At 44.3% G+C, this 16,656-nt stretch overlaps 1 protein-coding gene across 3 annotated transcripts in view; it reads right to left on the reverse strand.

The window, feature by feature from the left end:
- Nucleotides 1–16,656, reverse strand: part of LOC138952778 (protein unc-79 homolog) — a 294,903-nt gene that overhangs the window by 220,215 nt on the left and 58,032 nt on the right. For all 3 annotated transcript variants that reach the window (XM_070324505.1, XM_070324504.1, XM_070324503.1), the window contains exons 7-9: nt 2,089–2,218; nt 626–690; nt 286–444 (exon numbers count right to left, since the gene is read on the reverse strand). In XM_070324505.1, the coding sequence (XP_070180606.1) occupies nt 286–444; nt 626–690; nt 2,089–2,218 (354 nt within the window). The remainder of the gene's footprint in view (nt 1–285; nt 445–625; nt 691–2,088; nt 2,219–16,656) is intronic.

Consider the following 16,656-nt stretch of genomic DNA (forward strand, 5'->3'; position numbering starts at 1 on the left):
AAGTCAGATATGTCATCAAAAACATTTATCAAAGAAATGAGAGAAAAAAACGTACGGGGGGATATCATCTGGCAGAATTTTGATGAACAGATCTGACCGGTAGTTTTCCTGAAATTGCTGTACATATACACACATACACACACCACTACCCTCGTCTCGATTCCCCGTCTATAAATTGACTAAATGTAAAAAAGAAAGAAAAAAACCCACAAGATTGGCAGTAAAAGCAGTAGCAATTTTCTGTGCAGTAACTATGTCATTTCATACAAAAATCCTTCCTCTCACCTTGTTTTCACAGGTAGTAGAGACATGAGGCATGGGCAGCAGGAGGTCCACCATGTACTCGCCATGGTCACGACGGAGGTAGTCCGCACAGTCACTACAGATATACAGCGGGGGTGGCATGTCGCCAGAGTGAATGGCCAGAGCTGGATTCAGGCACATCTGACCAAATAAAAACAAAAAATCATCACCACTGTGTTAACCCTTTCTGTATTTCCAGAGGAAAAAGCATCTTATTCATTAGATGGGGATGTGTAAAAAAGGTAAGTAGTACTAGTGGTCAAGCAAGGACAACCTTTGAGCTCAGTAAGGAAAATGGTCCCCAGCTGATGATTGATCTCACCTTGACAGCCTGACAATTGCCGGAGTTGATGCATCCTTTACGCTGACACAGGATAGGGGGCCAAGCTGAAACAAATATTTCATACCAAACACAAGTTATGTATGTCATCCCGCAATTGCTAAATCATCAGTACTCACTGCTTTATACTTTCTTACACCCAGCAAAGAATGTGAGACATGGTGCCCTCAGAGTCAGAAACAGCAAGTTTGATTTATTTCAATTTGAATAGTACAGTGGTCCCTGAAATGAGAGTTTTCTCTAGGGACCAGCCAAAAGTGTCCCTTCATTAAAGGTATCCTTTCATGACAGAGGTACTCCATTTAGGTTAATAGATCAATTAATCAGATGAAATTTATCATTTGGATAATATATGTGTTCGCTTGTCTGAAGGGTTTCATGTTGTGCAAGTCTCCTTAGATGTAGCTTATATTCATAATGTTCACTTTGTCAGTGACAGAAAGTCTTACCTGTGAATTCCATTCCTTTGAAGCAGTTGAAAATAAAGAAAATTACATTTGACACTTATATAGAACTAGAACTAAGAGCAAACACTTGATGGACTCTCCTTCACAGAGGTAGGTTCCAGTTTTTAATTTAAAAAAAACCTGTTATAGAATATCCTTTAAGTCCTAGCAGTGAGCTTGAACTCAGATGGAAATTAACCAAACTTTCTAAACAAAGTATGACTTGTGCCCAGTTAAAAGGGATCAGCTTCTAACATTTACAAAAAACCCTGACATTTCCCATTTCGGGGTCAGGACAAGCAAGCTATGACCTCAGACATTTTTGAGGATCAACCACACTTTCATGATGACATTGTCTGGAAGGTATCAAACCCTAGAAGTTTAAGAAGTTAACAAGGTCTGAATTCAAAAACATTCAAGTAAATGATAATTTTCTCTTTTTGGGGGTTACCATAAAGTAACCTTGCTGTGACCTTGAAATGTGACGAGGGTAAACCAGACTTTAAAAATGGCTGAAGGTCATCCAACACTGGAAGTGTGTGAAGTTTCAAAGCTCTAGCTCCTAAAACACAGAAGAAACCCTCAAAGTTAAGTCTTTCATGGCCGGCCATATAGATGAACACTGTTGATTCCTTTGAATCACTGGTTAATCAGGTGAGCCAAATTCTTACTTAACACAGATGAAGTAATTATAAAAGAATGACAGATAGAAACCCTTCAGTTGTGCTACAGTATCACTTTGAGTCTTTAGTTTTGAACAGTTTACACAAAACAGTCGAACAAATTCCCACAAAAACGTTACATCTGATTGAATATTAGCATTACGTTAACTGGTTAGCAAAGACAAGGTTTTAAGCACTCATTTCAGTGCATCATTTTGTTCTTTGAACTTACCAAATTTTAACCCAAAGTTTCCTTTTCCTTCCATTGTTTCCTTAAAACAATTATCACCGAAACACTTTTTCCTTTTTTACACAAAAGTTGTTTAGACAAACTGACCACAGTATTTGTAGTGTATGCCCCTGCGGTCGCTAAGTGCTGGGTTCAGCTGTGGCCAGTAGTAGAACAAGAGGTGGGCGGCTGGAGCTTTGGCTGCAGGAGGGCCATACGCAATGATGCTCAAAATGTCCTGAAAATTATAGAGCTGGCGTAACTTTCATAACAAAGAAGTGCTCTTCATACTCTCTTTAGTACCTGCAACAAGCTTGTGACCAATACCAGGCAGAATAAAGCAATCCACATACACACACACATCTCTCTCTCTCTCTCTCTCTCTCTCTCTCATACACTCACACAGAGCTTCAAGAGTGCTTTTTGAGTAAACCAATGTTCAATGCTAGTTGTTAACATACTCCAAAGAAACAGCCTAGAAAATTGTATGCATTAAGGCCAGACAGGCTAGCAAATTTTAGATCAAAATCGTTATGAACTGTGTTGAATTACTTAAAGGGGTTTGAATGTGCCTGGGCTGAAATACAGAAAAAATGTCTTGTTACACGTTTAACGGTCTTGGTAACCATGGAAACGATTCAAAACGGCCACCAAAACAAAAAAACAAAAATCTTATAACTCAAAAACGGTTTCAGATAAATCAATTCTGTTTTTTGCATTTTGTTAGTAAACTATATATCTATATTTTTACGTTTTGACTCGTTGTTATCTTGTACCAAAGTATTTTTATGATTTAAAAAAAAAATCTTTTTTTTCATAATTGTTTTTTAGATTGACAGAAAACAAAAAGTATTAGTCATAATTGCACATCCAAATGTAAATATGAGGGGAAATATGTTAAAAAACACACTGCAGACTTTCAAGGCTCTAGCTTTATTCCTTGCAAACCCTTAGGGTTTTGAGTGTGTCACAACAATACAAAACGCATAACAGAGAAAAAAGGCAAAGAAGTGAAGAACAGTTTCTTATTTCAGATTTGTGTCTCCATTAGGATAGATACTACTGGAGAGTGATTGGTATGGACCTAACAGTTCACCCACAGCACATCAGTAATCCCATCCTACTGTAACATGTCCTGCTGCTTCAAATATGATGTATACCTGTGGGTCATTCCATAAAGCTGTGTACCAAAAGTGTGACATGCATCGTGAAAATTGAAAGTGTATGAATAGCTTGTTTTTATGGTTTATGTGACAGATATAGACATATGCCACGGTGCCATGCTAAACAAAAGATAAGTTTATGCTTTTTTTGGGTACGAGGGGTGGTCGGAAAGGTGTGTAACATCACACATGTTTTACCTTACATGTTGTCCAAACACACGAGACAGATAACAAAAAGCCATAGTATAATAGTAACAAGCTTTATTTGCTTCCCATTCTGATTTTCTTCGATTAATCGTTTTCCGAAAGAAAAAAACTAGTCGATCGAGTGTGTTCAAATCTTGATGAAAACTCAACAGTTTTTTTTTACCTTAACTCTTACAACTGGAACAGGACTAGGCTACAAAGAATAGCCTAAGACTTGAAAAAGAGACACTGAGCACGTATATCACAAAATAAAACAATAAAATGTCGAACGTTTGGAAAAATATTCACTTTTAGAGCGAAGAGTCGCGAAAGGTTGCCTATGTAACATTCGTCCCTCATTGGTAACGACTCATAAAATGCTCCACGCCTGCTGCGTTCAAAAAGTTGACAGAATTTTTTTCATGGAAAAACCTTTCAGCGATGTTGAAGAACATTACATGCAAAAGAAACACCAAGTTTCATGCGCTGCTAAGTGACAAATGTAATTTTTAACGATCCAGCGTAACAAGAAAAAATATAAACGAAGCTTAGTGGCGACCCGCGAAAGGCAAAATCACATTCAAATCGAATCGAATTGACAAGGCGCACATTCTTACGCATTCACTACACATCAGTAGTGCCTGATAAAATACCGAGTCGCATATATTCGTGTTTACGTAGTTCACGGTTGGTTTTATAAACCAAATGTTACGTAGAAATTATTAAACAACCCGAATTTTAAACCAAATGTTATGTAGGAAATCGTTATTTAACATTCCAAATGCACACTGTAAACATGAGTAGGGGAAAACAGCTAAGTGCATATATGTAACATTAGCACAAAACACAACGAAGATGTATATCGGGGGGGGGGGGGGGGGGGGGGGGGGAGGGTTCATGGTTGCATTTCATTAGCAGCCACACGGATACTTAAAAACAAGATGTAGGCTAAGCATGTCACAATAAAAACGCAATTTTTGACGTCATTTTCTGTGTTTGCTTTTATACAAAACACTAACCAACCTAACAATCTTCTTGATTTTATTATCATTATCTCTTTGGTCAATTTGCAGTGTAATTATATCATTTGAGAAGCAAGAGAAACATTCCTAAATCTAACTCTAAAGTCATGACCCTCTCCTGGTACACAGCTTTGTAGAACAACTCCTGTACGAAATACAGTCCCCAAAAGACACTGATGTGATTTATGAAGAAAAAATTTCCTTTCTTCCAGTCACTGAACACACACAATCCCGATCACTGTTGTCCCTGGTCATCCTGATGTAGTGTAATCTTCAATGTTCTCCCTCAGCCCGAACATTCAGACGACGCTGTCCCGCATACTCCTTTTCGGCGCCGACGGGCATTGACAGCAGAAGCAGCGTCAGCATGCGCGGACCCAGCTTCCACTTCAGCAGCTAGAAACACATAAATACATCCCATAAATACATGTACATATATCGACAGGTTCAAACCAAAAGCGGGGGCACAACAATTACTCTTCATTTCAAACCTAAGTAGGGTTTACACACTTTTATAACTTAGAGAGAAATTCTACTACTACTACAAGTATTAATACTAATACTGGTTACATAACAAAGATAGCAGAACAATGGTGACTGCGCGTGAGAGAGCGAAAAATAAAAAGACCCCAAAATAACTTTACTCACATGTTTAACAAATGTAACAAACTTTCGACCATTCTAGAGTTTTCCTCAGGCACAAAACACAGAACAAAGAATAAGACAGACGACAGAACAGAAAGATCTTTACATTACAGTATTGTTTGGTCTTTTTATTATAAAGATACTTCTACTTTTCTCTGTAAAAGTTTGTTTACATAGCTTAGTTCTTACATGAAATAAACAATGAAGTAATTAAACTCTCAACCAGTGAATATTTTTTCATCTTTTACAAAAAATTATTTTCCACAGTGAGCATTAAATTACATATTCTTACTCCGAATCACATAAAGCATTGTCACAGACTCACATGCTAGGTACTGAAAACGCTAACCCATCAAAAACATTTAAGGGAAGCAACCCACTCCAAAAAAGGCTGAAATAGCCATGGTAATGGGCAGGTTCCCCGGGAGTTACCTCCCCTATGGCTATTTCCCATCAGCCACCACATGGCCCATCATTCGTCTTTTCGGCAGCGTGGTGTGAGGGTGCTCTGAATTTTCGCTAGACAGCGGCTGACTTGTGTGAGCTTTCGCCTACCAGCCACGTTAACCTGTCGTTCTCCCGTGCGGGCGCCAGCCTTGGTGAGCCCGTTCTTGTTTGTTTCCAACTTTCCTTGTGTTGTTGTTGCTGATATTTCGTCCCTAGGACATAGTTATCAGTGACTGTTGGTGTTGCCGCCATTTGCATTTCGTCAGCTTGCTGTCGTTTTCTTTGTTTGGCATGTAACCGGCGCTTGCTTCTGTAATTTGTTTTGCAAGCTTGGTTTTCTTGTTGCTAACGTTCGTTTCGTTTACGGAATTTTCAGTCCGCTTCTATACTGTTCAAAAAAAGAAACGCATAGCTTGTAATATTTGGTTAATTTAGTTATATGGCTACAAGGATATCCACCAAACTGCAGAAAATGTTTATCTGGTCGTCGACCTTTCGTCCATTGCCACAAGTGAGCTCTGCACGTGACGCATGCGTTATCAGTGGCTACAATGTCAAAATTGCTCATTTGGCATGACCACTCGTCATGCTTCAGTGTAATCTCGTGAAACTCGGGGAATATTGAGCTCTCACCATGTCTTCCAAAACCCATAAAAGCGGATTGTTCGCCACAAAGAAATCAGACGACAATTCAGCGACGAAAGATGGCCCGATTGAGCAGAGAAGACCGCCAAATTGCATTGGGTCGTTTACAAGCAGGCCAAAGTCAAAGTGCAATCGCCAGGCACTTCCACGTGTCCCAGAGCACCATCAGTAGACTGTGGGTCAGGTTTCAAGCCACTGGCTCCGTTGCTGACTTGCCACGAGCGGGAAGACCAAGGGCGACAACTGCTGCTCACGACCGCTTCATACGGTTCCGCCACCTCCGGAATCGTTTCCTGTCGGCCTCATCTTCTGTCCAGGCTCTCCCCGGGCCACACCGATTATCGGACCAGACCGTGCGGAACCGCCTGCATGAAGCTGGTTTGAGAGCTCGCAGACCTCACAGAGGAGCTGTCCTCACCCGCCGCCATCGCCAGAACCGAGTGCAGTGGGGCAACCAGCACCTTCGCTGGACCGTCCGGAATCACTGGAGACACGTGTGGTTCAGCGACGAGTCCTACTTCCTGCTCCAGCGACATGATGGTCGGAGGAGGGTCTACCGGAGAGTAAACGAACGTTACGCGCCCAACTGTGTGGATGAGGCACCCGTTCATGGTGGTGGAGGCGTCATGGTGTGGGGGGCGATCAATACCGCTGGAAGGAGCACCCTGGTGCACGTCCAAGGGCGCATAACTGCCCAGCGATACGTGGAGGAAATTCTGCGCCCACACGCCCTTCCTCTTCTGGCTGACCAGGATGCCATATTCCAGCAGGACAACGCTCGCCCGCACACAGCACGACTCACCACCCAGTTCCTCACCGACCACCATGTCCAGGTGCTTCCCTGGCCATCCATGTCGCCAGACATGAACCCGATAGAACACCTCTGGGATGAATTGGACAGACGTGTGCGCAGGCGAGAAGAAGCGCCGGCAAATCACCGCGATCTATTGCAGGCACTTCAGGAGGAGTGGGACACCATCCCACAGCAAGATATCCGGCATCTGATCCAGTCCATGCCCAGAAGGTGCCGGGCAGTTGTTGCTGCTCAAGGCAGTCACACCCCCTACTGACTTGACAGCCTCGGCACCCAATCGTATTGATTGACTGATTGATTTGAAGATGCAAATGAACTGTTTGTGCATTCAACTGTGTCCATACCAAATTTCAAACAAATAATCTAAATATTGGATTTTCTGTTAATTTTTTCGAAAAATAAAACAAATTTGGCAAGTAGCAACTATGCGTTTCTTTTTTTGAACAGTATACTTACGTTGTTTGCATTATTTTCGACTTACGTTTGTGCTTTTTGTCAAGTCATTATGGCTGACTCTGACAGACGTAAGGGCAAGGGCGACGTGAAGGGCAAGATTAAGCCCAAGTCGTTTTCTTCTAAGCCGGTAGTACTGGTTACGGATGCGGCACGCAATACTGTACTTTCGGTTACGATTTCACCTCCGAGTGAGGCTACGGAGGCTCGTCCTTCTTCTTCTGTTGTTTCTGCGCCTTCCCCTTTGTCGGCGCCGGAACAGGGGGCACTTGTGTCCTCTTTAATTAAGTCGTTAGTTCCAGAGATCCGGTCTTTGGTTCAACAGGAAATGCAGCGTTCGTCGGCTTCCGGCAGTGCTGCGGTGCCTCCTTCCATGGGGGGTGTACAGTCCCTCTCTTCACTGGTGGCTTCCGGTGTCAGTGGACATCCAAGTAAGTCGACTTGGTCCCACAGCCCTCGTGAGGCGTCGGGACACTCCCTGCTGGGAGACAAGTCAATTGGGCAGAGTCACCCTCTGCATTCTCCTGGTGACTCGTCCTCCCGTTTCGGCTTGGACGTTGGTAGCCAGTCTGTGCTTTATGCTGATGTCCGTCCCCGCCAGAATGTCCGGGACTTTGACTCTCAGCAGCAGCTTCCGTTTACGGTCACCGCATTTCCGGCTTCGGCCGGAAGCACAGTTCCTGTCCTCACTTCCCGCTCAGCCGGTCGTGAGGGTATGGATTACATACAGGCTGGCCTCAGGGCCTTGCGGCCCCCGGCCACAGCCTGCTCCGGTTTCGGCCGGATACGCTGCCCCTCTTCCGAGTACATCAGCTTGGATCCCGGAGAGGGAACAACAGCGTTCAGCGGTGGCACATGCTGTGCATCAGCTGGGGCGGTCGTCTTCGTTCCCTGACGGGATGTCGACTTCCGCTCACCCACTTCCGGACGTTTCCGATGCGTTTTCGGCTTTCCCTTTGCCTGCTGGCCGCGGGGTGAGCCAAGAACAATTTCGGCGTCACGACTTTCCGGTTTCCGGACAGGTTGCGGACGTTTCGGCTTCGGTTGTGGGTGATTTCGATCCTCCGTTTGACCAGTCTGAGGTCCAGTCTCTGGTTAGCGAGGATCCTCGTACGGGATTTCCGTCTCGGCTTCGGACTATTCTGAGTTCCGCGGCGGAAGTTACATCCCGCTACTTTCCTGAGGGGGCTTCGGCTTCCGGAGTTTCGGCTTCCGTTCCCCCCTCAGCGATGGCCGACTTCCTTCCCGGGAGGGAGGACACTTCCTCCTTCCGGTTTGTGGAGTCACCGGCAGTGGCCTACCGCCTTTCTCAGGTGCTTGCGAAGTCTTCGCGCCAGAGTGGTGGTTTGCCTCCCGTGCCTGTTCCGCTTCTGGTTCCGTTTGGGCCGGTTCCGGAGCAGGCACAGTCTTGGGTTGCTTCGGGGGCTCAACCCTCTTCCGGTGTCACTTCAGGTCATCAGAAGTTTGTTTTGCCTTCGAACAACCGGAACCTGATAGCGTCTTTTTCGCTTCCCCGGTCTTCGTTACCGTTGACGAGGGATCTGCTGCCCCTTTTGTCAAAACAGGTCAAGGGTGATTCTGTTTTGTCAGTAAAAGAGTCGACGCTAGTCAGTTTGGAGGAGATTGCACGCCAGCTTTTGGAGCTTGCGTCTATCTCCGACACTCTGGTTCGCACTCTGTCTCGGTCTCTGACCGATTCTCTCGTTCCGTTCACCCTTAGCGAGGAGCAGAACGCGGACGACATTTCTGTTCTTCTCGCTGCTCTCGCGAAGGTGAACGAGGAACAGACGCGGCTCTCCTCCCTGCAATATGCACACGCGGTGATGAGCAGGAGGGATCTGTTTCTGGACCACTCTCACTTTTCGGACCAGGCTACCCGGGATGCCCTTCGGGTATCCCCGGTTGTAGAGGGGTCTCTGTTCGGCCAAATGAAGGCTCAGTCTTCGTCTCAACCCAAGCCTGGGTCCAAGAGACCTGCACAGCAGTCGTCTCGAGGTGGAAAGAAACGGACTGCATCGGGAAGGGGGCGTGGCGGCTCTGGTAGCAAGCCTCACCCCCAATGAAGTGCTCCCGGTCTCACCCCCCTTCCGCCCTCCACACCAGTGATGGCGGGAGGCCCCTCCCGAGCACTCTCCAATTGGATGGTCTCTGTAGACAGCCAATGGATAGTGGGTGTGGTGAGATCGGGCTTCCGTCTGCTATGGCGGGAAGAGAAGGCACCTCTTTCCCGGCGGCCGCCGCCCTTCAAACCCCCCTCCTCGCAGGAAGCAAGGTCCGTTCTTCAGACGGAAATTGTCTCCCTGGTGCAGAAGGGCGCGGTAGAGAGGGTCCTGGACCAAAGCTCTCTGGGATTTTACGGGCGTCTTTTCGCCGTTCCCAAGGCTTCAGGGGCCTGGCGTCCGGTCTTGGACTTATCTCTTCTCAACACGTTCTTGAGAGAGATCAAGTTCAAGATGGAGACGCCAGCCACGGTCAGGGACTCTTTCCGCCCAGGAGATTGGGCGACCTCTATAGACCTGACGGATGCATATTTTCACATTATTATGCATCCGTCCGACCGGAAGTGGCTTCGTTTCCGGTGGGGAGATCAGGTCTACCAGTTCCGCGCACTCCCTTTCGGGCTGTCTCTTGCACCGTGGATTTTTACCATGGTGGTGAGACAATTTTGCGCCCTGGTGAGGTCGCAGGGTATCAGACTGCGGGCTTATCTGGACGATTGGCTCATCCTGAACCAATCCCAGATAGGCTGTGCGCAGCATACCCAATCGGTTCTTCGAGAGGCCTCCTTGCTGGGGTTCTCGATCAACCGATCAAAGTCGGAGTTGATCCCGTCTCGGACATTCACCTATCTGGGGATGTCTTTCGACACGGTGGCTTGGACTGTCCAACCTTCCCAGAGCAGGGTGGACAAGCTCCAAGCGCAGATCCGCTCCACTTTGCCTCTCCTGCAGGCCTCCCTCCGGTCTCTGGCCTCCATCTTGGGGCAGATGGAGTCTATGGCTCTTTTGGTTCCTCTGGGCAGGGTCCACAAACGGCCTTTGCAGGCAGCACTGAAACCGTTTGTGGACTCATCTCAGGTGGACTGGAACGCCCTTGTCCCTCTTCAGGGATGGTTCCAGTCCGCGACCCTTCCGTGGCTGGACACGGACTGGGTCTGCCAAGGAGTGCCGATTGCTTTGCCACCCCCAGATCTGGATCTCTTCACGGATGCTTCCCTACGGGGGTGGGGAGCGCACACGGATCTACACACGGTGTCAGGTCTGTGGTCGGCAGAACAGAGCCAGTGGCACATCAACTTGCTGGAGCTAGAAGCAGTTGCTCTAGCTCTAGTCGAGTTTCTGCCCTCCCTGCAGGCCAAGCATGTTCGTCTGTTTACAGACAACACGACTGTGGCCGCTTATCTCAACAAGCAGGGAGGCTCGCGGTCCCCGTCTCTCTCGGACAGGGCCTGCGAGATTCTGAAGTGGTGTGCTCTGCACCACATCATTATCTCGGCCAGGTTCCTTCCAGGGAGGCTGAACACTCTGGCGGACGCTCTCAGCCGGTCCGACAGGGTGCTTCAGTCAGAGTGGACCATCACTCACGGGGCACTGCTGCGCCTTTGGGCCCAGGTCCAAAAGCCTCTCGTGGATCTGTTTGCCACCAGGTTCTCGAAGAGGCTTCCGGTGTTCGTCTCGCCATTCCCGGATCCCCAGGCTTGGCGAGTGAACGCTCTGGACATCTCCTGGACGGGCCTGGAGGCGTACGCCTTCCCGCCTTTCCAATTACTCAGCCGAGTAATTCGAAAGGCGGAACTGGAGGGGCCGACTCTTCTCCTGGTCGCCCCTCTCTGGCCGTCGCAGGTCTGGTTCCCAGACCTGCTTCGGCTCTCCCAAGGGCCTCCCATTCCTCTCTCCCTCGGGAGAGGGGAACTCGTGCAGCCCCGAACAGGTGTTCCACACGAGGAGCCCAGTCTTCTGAAGCTTCACGTGTGGAGGTTGTTCGGGACTCACTGAGGCGCTCTGGGGCTTCTTCTCTGACGCTGGACCTGGTGGGCCGTTCACATTGGGCTTCCACTGCGTCCGTTTATGCCTCTCACTGGAGGTCCTGGGCCGCCTGGTGTTCTGCTAGGGGGGTTAGTGCGGTTGCGCCTTGCTCTATGCAGGTCGCCAACCATCTCTCCTTTCTCTTCTCGCAGGGCGCGTCTGTTTCCTCTTTGAGGGTCCGGCGCTCTGCGATTTCCGCTACACTCAAACAGATTGGTCGGTCGATCAATGTAGGGGGAGTGATAGCGGCCGTGATTAAGGGTGCTTCTCTTAAGCAGGTTAGGTCCAGATTGGCCACCCCTAAGTGGGATCTGTTCCTGGTGTTAGCTTTTTTACGTTCTACGGAATTTGAGCCTTTGAGAGAGGCTAGTCTTCACAACCTTACTCGGAAGACTCTGTTTTTGCTTCTGTTGGCTACGGCCCGGCGGGGTAGCGAGGTCCACGCTCTGTCGGGTCTGCCTGGTGATATCTCGTTCGAATCGGATGGTTCAGTGTCTTTACACTTCCGGCCCGATTGTTTGGCTAAAAATCAGTCTCCGGGGCAGGCCTCTCCGTTAGTCCGAGTGAAAGCTCTTTCCAACGTGCTGGCTCCGAATGATCCTGATTTGGTCAATTGTCCGGTTAGGGCCCTGCGGTTGTACTTAACCCGCACTCAGGCTGTACGTTCTAGTACTCAGAAACTGTTATTTCTTTCCATTCTTACCGCACGGGAGAAAGACATTTCTAAGGTCACGCTGGCACGGTGGGTGACTTCGCTCATACGACAAGCTTATGTCTGGAGTCACACGAACGGGGGGGGGGGGGGGGGGGGGGGGGGGAGGGGGCGCTGCCTGCCTTTCCCCTGGACTCTGCTCGAGCCCACGAGACTAGGGCTTGGGCGTCGTCGCTTGCTGTGCTACGCTCCAAACGTCTGGACGAGGTCTTGTCCACTGCTTATTGGCGTTCCGAAGATATATTTATTAACTATTATCTTCGGGACGTCTCTGCTCTTCGCCAGGACGGCTCACGCGGGCTTCCTGCCCTTGTGGCAGCCGGCCAGGTTCTGGCTAGAATGTGATGGTGAGTTTGATTTATTTTCTTGCCCACCGCCATGTTGATGTTATCTGCTTTATGTGATCCAGAGTAAGAATATGTAATTTAATGGAAAATTTCTTAGTAAATTTTCATTTGATTAATATACTTACCCGAATCACATAGTGAATTCCCTCCTGCCTTCCCCGCTTATGGTTTTAGTTTCTTTAAAGCCGTATGATGGGCCATGTGGTGGCTGATGGGAAATAGCCATAGGGGAGGTAACTCCCGGGGAACCTGCCCATTACCATGACAGTGATATGTCTGGAAGTGATTCCTTGAGTGATAGTGTGGATTTACTTAGTAGTAAAAATAATGTTCTTTCCTGTTTATCGCTGAACGTATGTGGAGTTATATCAAAATTGAAATTTCCTGATTTTGTAGAATTCATTGTGAAATATGATGTAATTTGTCTTAGTGAAAGCAAGTTAGATGACGTAGACAAGGTTGACGTGCCAGGTTATGTAGCATTCTATAAAAATAGAGGTAAATTTAGAAGAAAATCAGGAGGTATCTTAGTTCTTATACGTGAATGCTTCGCAGATAGTATCACTGTTTTTGAAGAAAGAAAGCTTTCTCATAAGATAACGGAAGACGTAAAGATGTGGTATAGATTTTTGGATATTGAACTGTGTGAGAATGCCCTATTTTTTAAGTTGGGAAAGAAAGTGCTTGGTCGTGACACACTCTTTTGCGCTGTATATATTCCTCCTGAAGGCTCGCCTTATCTAAATAAAGATGTCTATAGTGAACTAGAGGAAGCATACATAAACTTTGGTGTGGAAAACGACTATGTTTGTTTTTTAGGGGATTTCAACTCTCGCACTGGGAATTTGAATGAAATTTTGTCCGATGATGATAAGTATGCAGAAGGTGTTGTTAGATAATGGCTTTGATATCACGGATATTGGTGAGCGTGTTTCACAAGATAATAGAACAAACAACTTTGGATTTAATTTAATTGACTTCTGTAGGACAACTGGTTTAATAATTGCTAACGGTAGAGCTGGTGATGATGCTAACCTTGGCAGATGTACTTGTAAAGATAAAAGTGTTGTTGACTATTGTATTCTGTCAAGCAATTTATTTGTTAAAGTTGAAACTTTTGCTGTTTTGGATTTTTGTGAAATGTACTCGGACGTTCATTGCCCGCTCGCCCTATCTTTCTTTAGGCGCGATGAGTCTGATAGAAACGATGAAAGTATTGATTGCGTGAATGACATGAGAAATCCAAATGAGAACTTAGAGCATATCGAAAATAACGTTGAATACACAAAACCAAATTGGAATGAAGGGAGTAAGTTAGCTTTCACAACCGCTTTAGAGGAAACTGATATTAGTGATATTGATATTCTATTAACAAACATGTTGAGCTCTGTTATTAATGTGTCTGCAGAGGACATTGATAATGTAACTACTAATATATGTGACATTCTAAAGCGTTCTGCGGAAAAAATTGGAGTAATTAAGAAAAAGAATAAGATAAAACAAGTAAATAGTAAGAAACGAAAACCACACCAGCCTTGGTTCAATACAGTTTGTAAAGAAAAAAGGAAAATATTTGTACGTGCAAAAAACAAAGTTAAGCGTTTTAGAAATATTTTTTCTGAGCATGAAAAGAAGAATGCCTTTAAGGACTATAAAACAACAATAAAAAAAGAATGTAAGTTGTATCATAAAGAATTTGTGAAGAAACTAAGAAAAATGAAAACTTGCGATCCAAAGGCGTATTGGAATGAGCTAAATAAGAATAAGAATAATAACAAAAGTACTAAGTTTCCTTCTTGCTCAGCATTTTTAGAACACTTTACAAAGTTACAGGAATGTGACGAAGATGATGTGGATGAAGAAAGAGATCTGTTTGGTGATAACAGTTTAAATAATGAAGTTCTGAATGCACCCATTACAAAAGAGGAATTTATAAAATGTGTAAAAAAATTGAAAAACAACAAAGCGTGTGGTCAAGATAAAGTTATTAATGAGTATTTGAAAGCCTTTAACGAGGGGATGACTGATATTGTTGTTAAGTTGTTTAATGTTGTGTTACAGTCTGGTAATGTTCCTACTCAGTGGTCCATTGGCGAAATTATCCCGCTGTATAAAAATAAGGGTTCCCAAACAGACCCAACTAATTATAGAGGAATAACAATACTTAGCTGCTTTGGTAAACTATTCACTGCGATTTTAAATACCAGATTATCGACTTTCTTGGAACTTAATGATAAGTTAGGTCAAGAACAGACAGGATTTCGTGCTGGTTTTTCAACATTAGATCATATCTTTACTTTGCATTGTGTTATAACATTTTTTCTCCAAAAGAAAAAGCGTTTGTATTGTGCATTTGTCGACTATGAGAAAGCGTTCGATAAAGTTCGGCGAGCACTTTTATGGGAGAAATTAGTTAGCTTTGATGTTAATGGAAATTTTTTGAAAACTGTTAAAAATATGTATGATAAAGCAAAATCATGTATTAAAGTTAAAGGTGAATGTTCTGGTTATTTTCCTAGCATTTGTGGGGTCAGACAAGGAGAAAATTTGTCTCCCTTGTTTTTTGCTTTGTTTTTAAATGACCTAAAGCCGTATTTAGGGGAAACTAGTGATGGATTGACTTCTCTCTCTAGAGAAGCTGTTTCTCTTGGTATGGATGATGCTGATGTGAATGTAATGTTTCAACTGTTTGTATTATTGTACGCTGATGACACTGTGATTTGTGCTGAGTCTGAAACGAAATTGCAAGAATGCTTAGATAAAATGCATGCATACTGCTTGAAATGGAAACTGAATATTAATGTTAAAAAAACGAAAGTCATTGTTTTTTCAAGGGGTAAAATAAGAATTATACCTAAATTTACGTATGATGATAAGCCAATTGAGGTAGTCCTTGATGTGATGTACTTAGGGTTACAGATTAATTATAATAATAAATTTTCGGTAGCACAAAAAAATTTGTATGACCGTGCGTCAAGGGCTATGTTTGCTCTTCTTCGCACATGTAGACAACTCTCATTGCCCGTGGATATACAGATTGATCTATTTGACAAAATGATTGTTCCGATTTTACTATATGGCTGTGAAATTTGGGGTTCAGGTTCTTGCGATTTAGCTACGAAGCTTCAGTTGCGTTTTTATAAGATAGTTTTCAAACTAAGAAAATCCACCCCTAATGCAATGGTTTTTGGCGAACTTGGAAAATATCCCTTAGATGTCAATATGAAATGTAGAATGCTCTGTTATTGGTATAAACTAATTGACCCAGTTAACAAAAACAAATTTTCAAGTGTTGCTTACAGATTTACCTATAGACTATATTCGCAAAAGATGTTTACCTCTGATTATCTGTCATGCATAGAAAAAACGTTAAGTGATATAGGTCTTTCTGGGCTTTGGATACAACAAGAATTTGTTTCTCAATATACATCTACTTGGTTTAAAGAAAAAGTAAAGCGGTGTTTATATGACCAGTATATTCACAATTGGTTCTCAGAAATGGATACAAAAGACATTTTTTGTAATTATAGAATGTTTAAAGATAGTTTTGTGTGTGAAGACTACATTAAATCCTTGACGTTCCAAAAAGTCGTTACACTCATGAAATTTAGAACTACAAATAACAACCTGCCAGTACAGAAAGAAAGATACCTTAATATACCTAGAGCGAATCGCATTTGCAGAAAATGTACATCAGAAGATATAGGAGATGAGTATCATTATTTGTTTGTTTGTGACTTTTTCAATGAAAAAAGAGCAGAACTTATTCCACCATTCTACTGGAAAAAACCAAATTCACTTAGATACAAAAAACTGTTTGTATCAAGAAATACGAAATTGTTGACGAAACTCTTGGAATTTATAAAATTAATTAGTAGCAATTTTTCATAGTGCTGGGATTTGTTAACCGTATTTTCGTTTTGTGTCCCCCATTGCCAGGAATCAATGTGTGTGTGTGTGTTTGCATTTTCTGTACTATAATATTTTGTGTTCACTGTTTGTGTACTTTTGTTTTCCAAATATTTATTTCATTTTTTCTTTTCTTATCCTCTATTTTTGTTTTTTTTTTGTTTTTTTGGATCACTTGGTACTTTGTGCATTTTTGAATTTGCGAATATTGTTTTATATAATGCCCCTGGGTAATGAACAATAAAAACTTGACTTGACTTGACTTGCTATTTCAGCCTTTTTTGGAGTGGGTTGCTTCCCTTAAATGT

The sequence above is a fragment of the Littorina saxatilis genome, linkage group LG17, assembly GCF_037325665.1.
Source record: "Littorina saxatilis isolate snail1 linkage group LG17, US_GU_Lsax_2.0, whole genome shotgun sequence".
Taxonomy (NCBI): Eukaryota; Metazoa; Mollusca; class Gastropoda; order Littorinimorpha; family Littorinidae; genus Littorina; species Littorina saxatilis.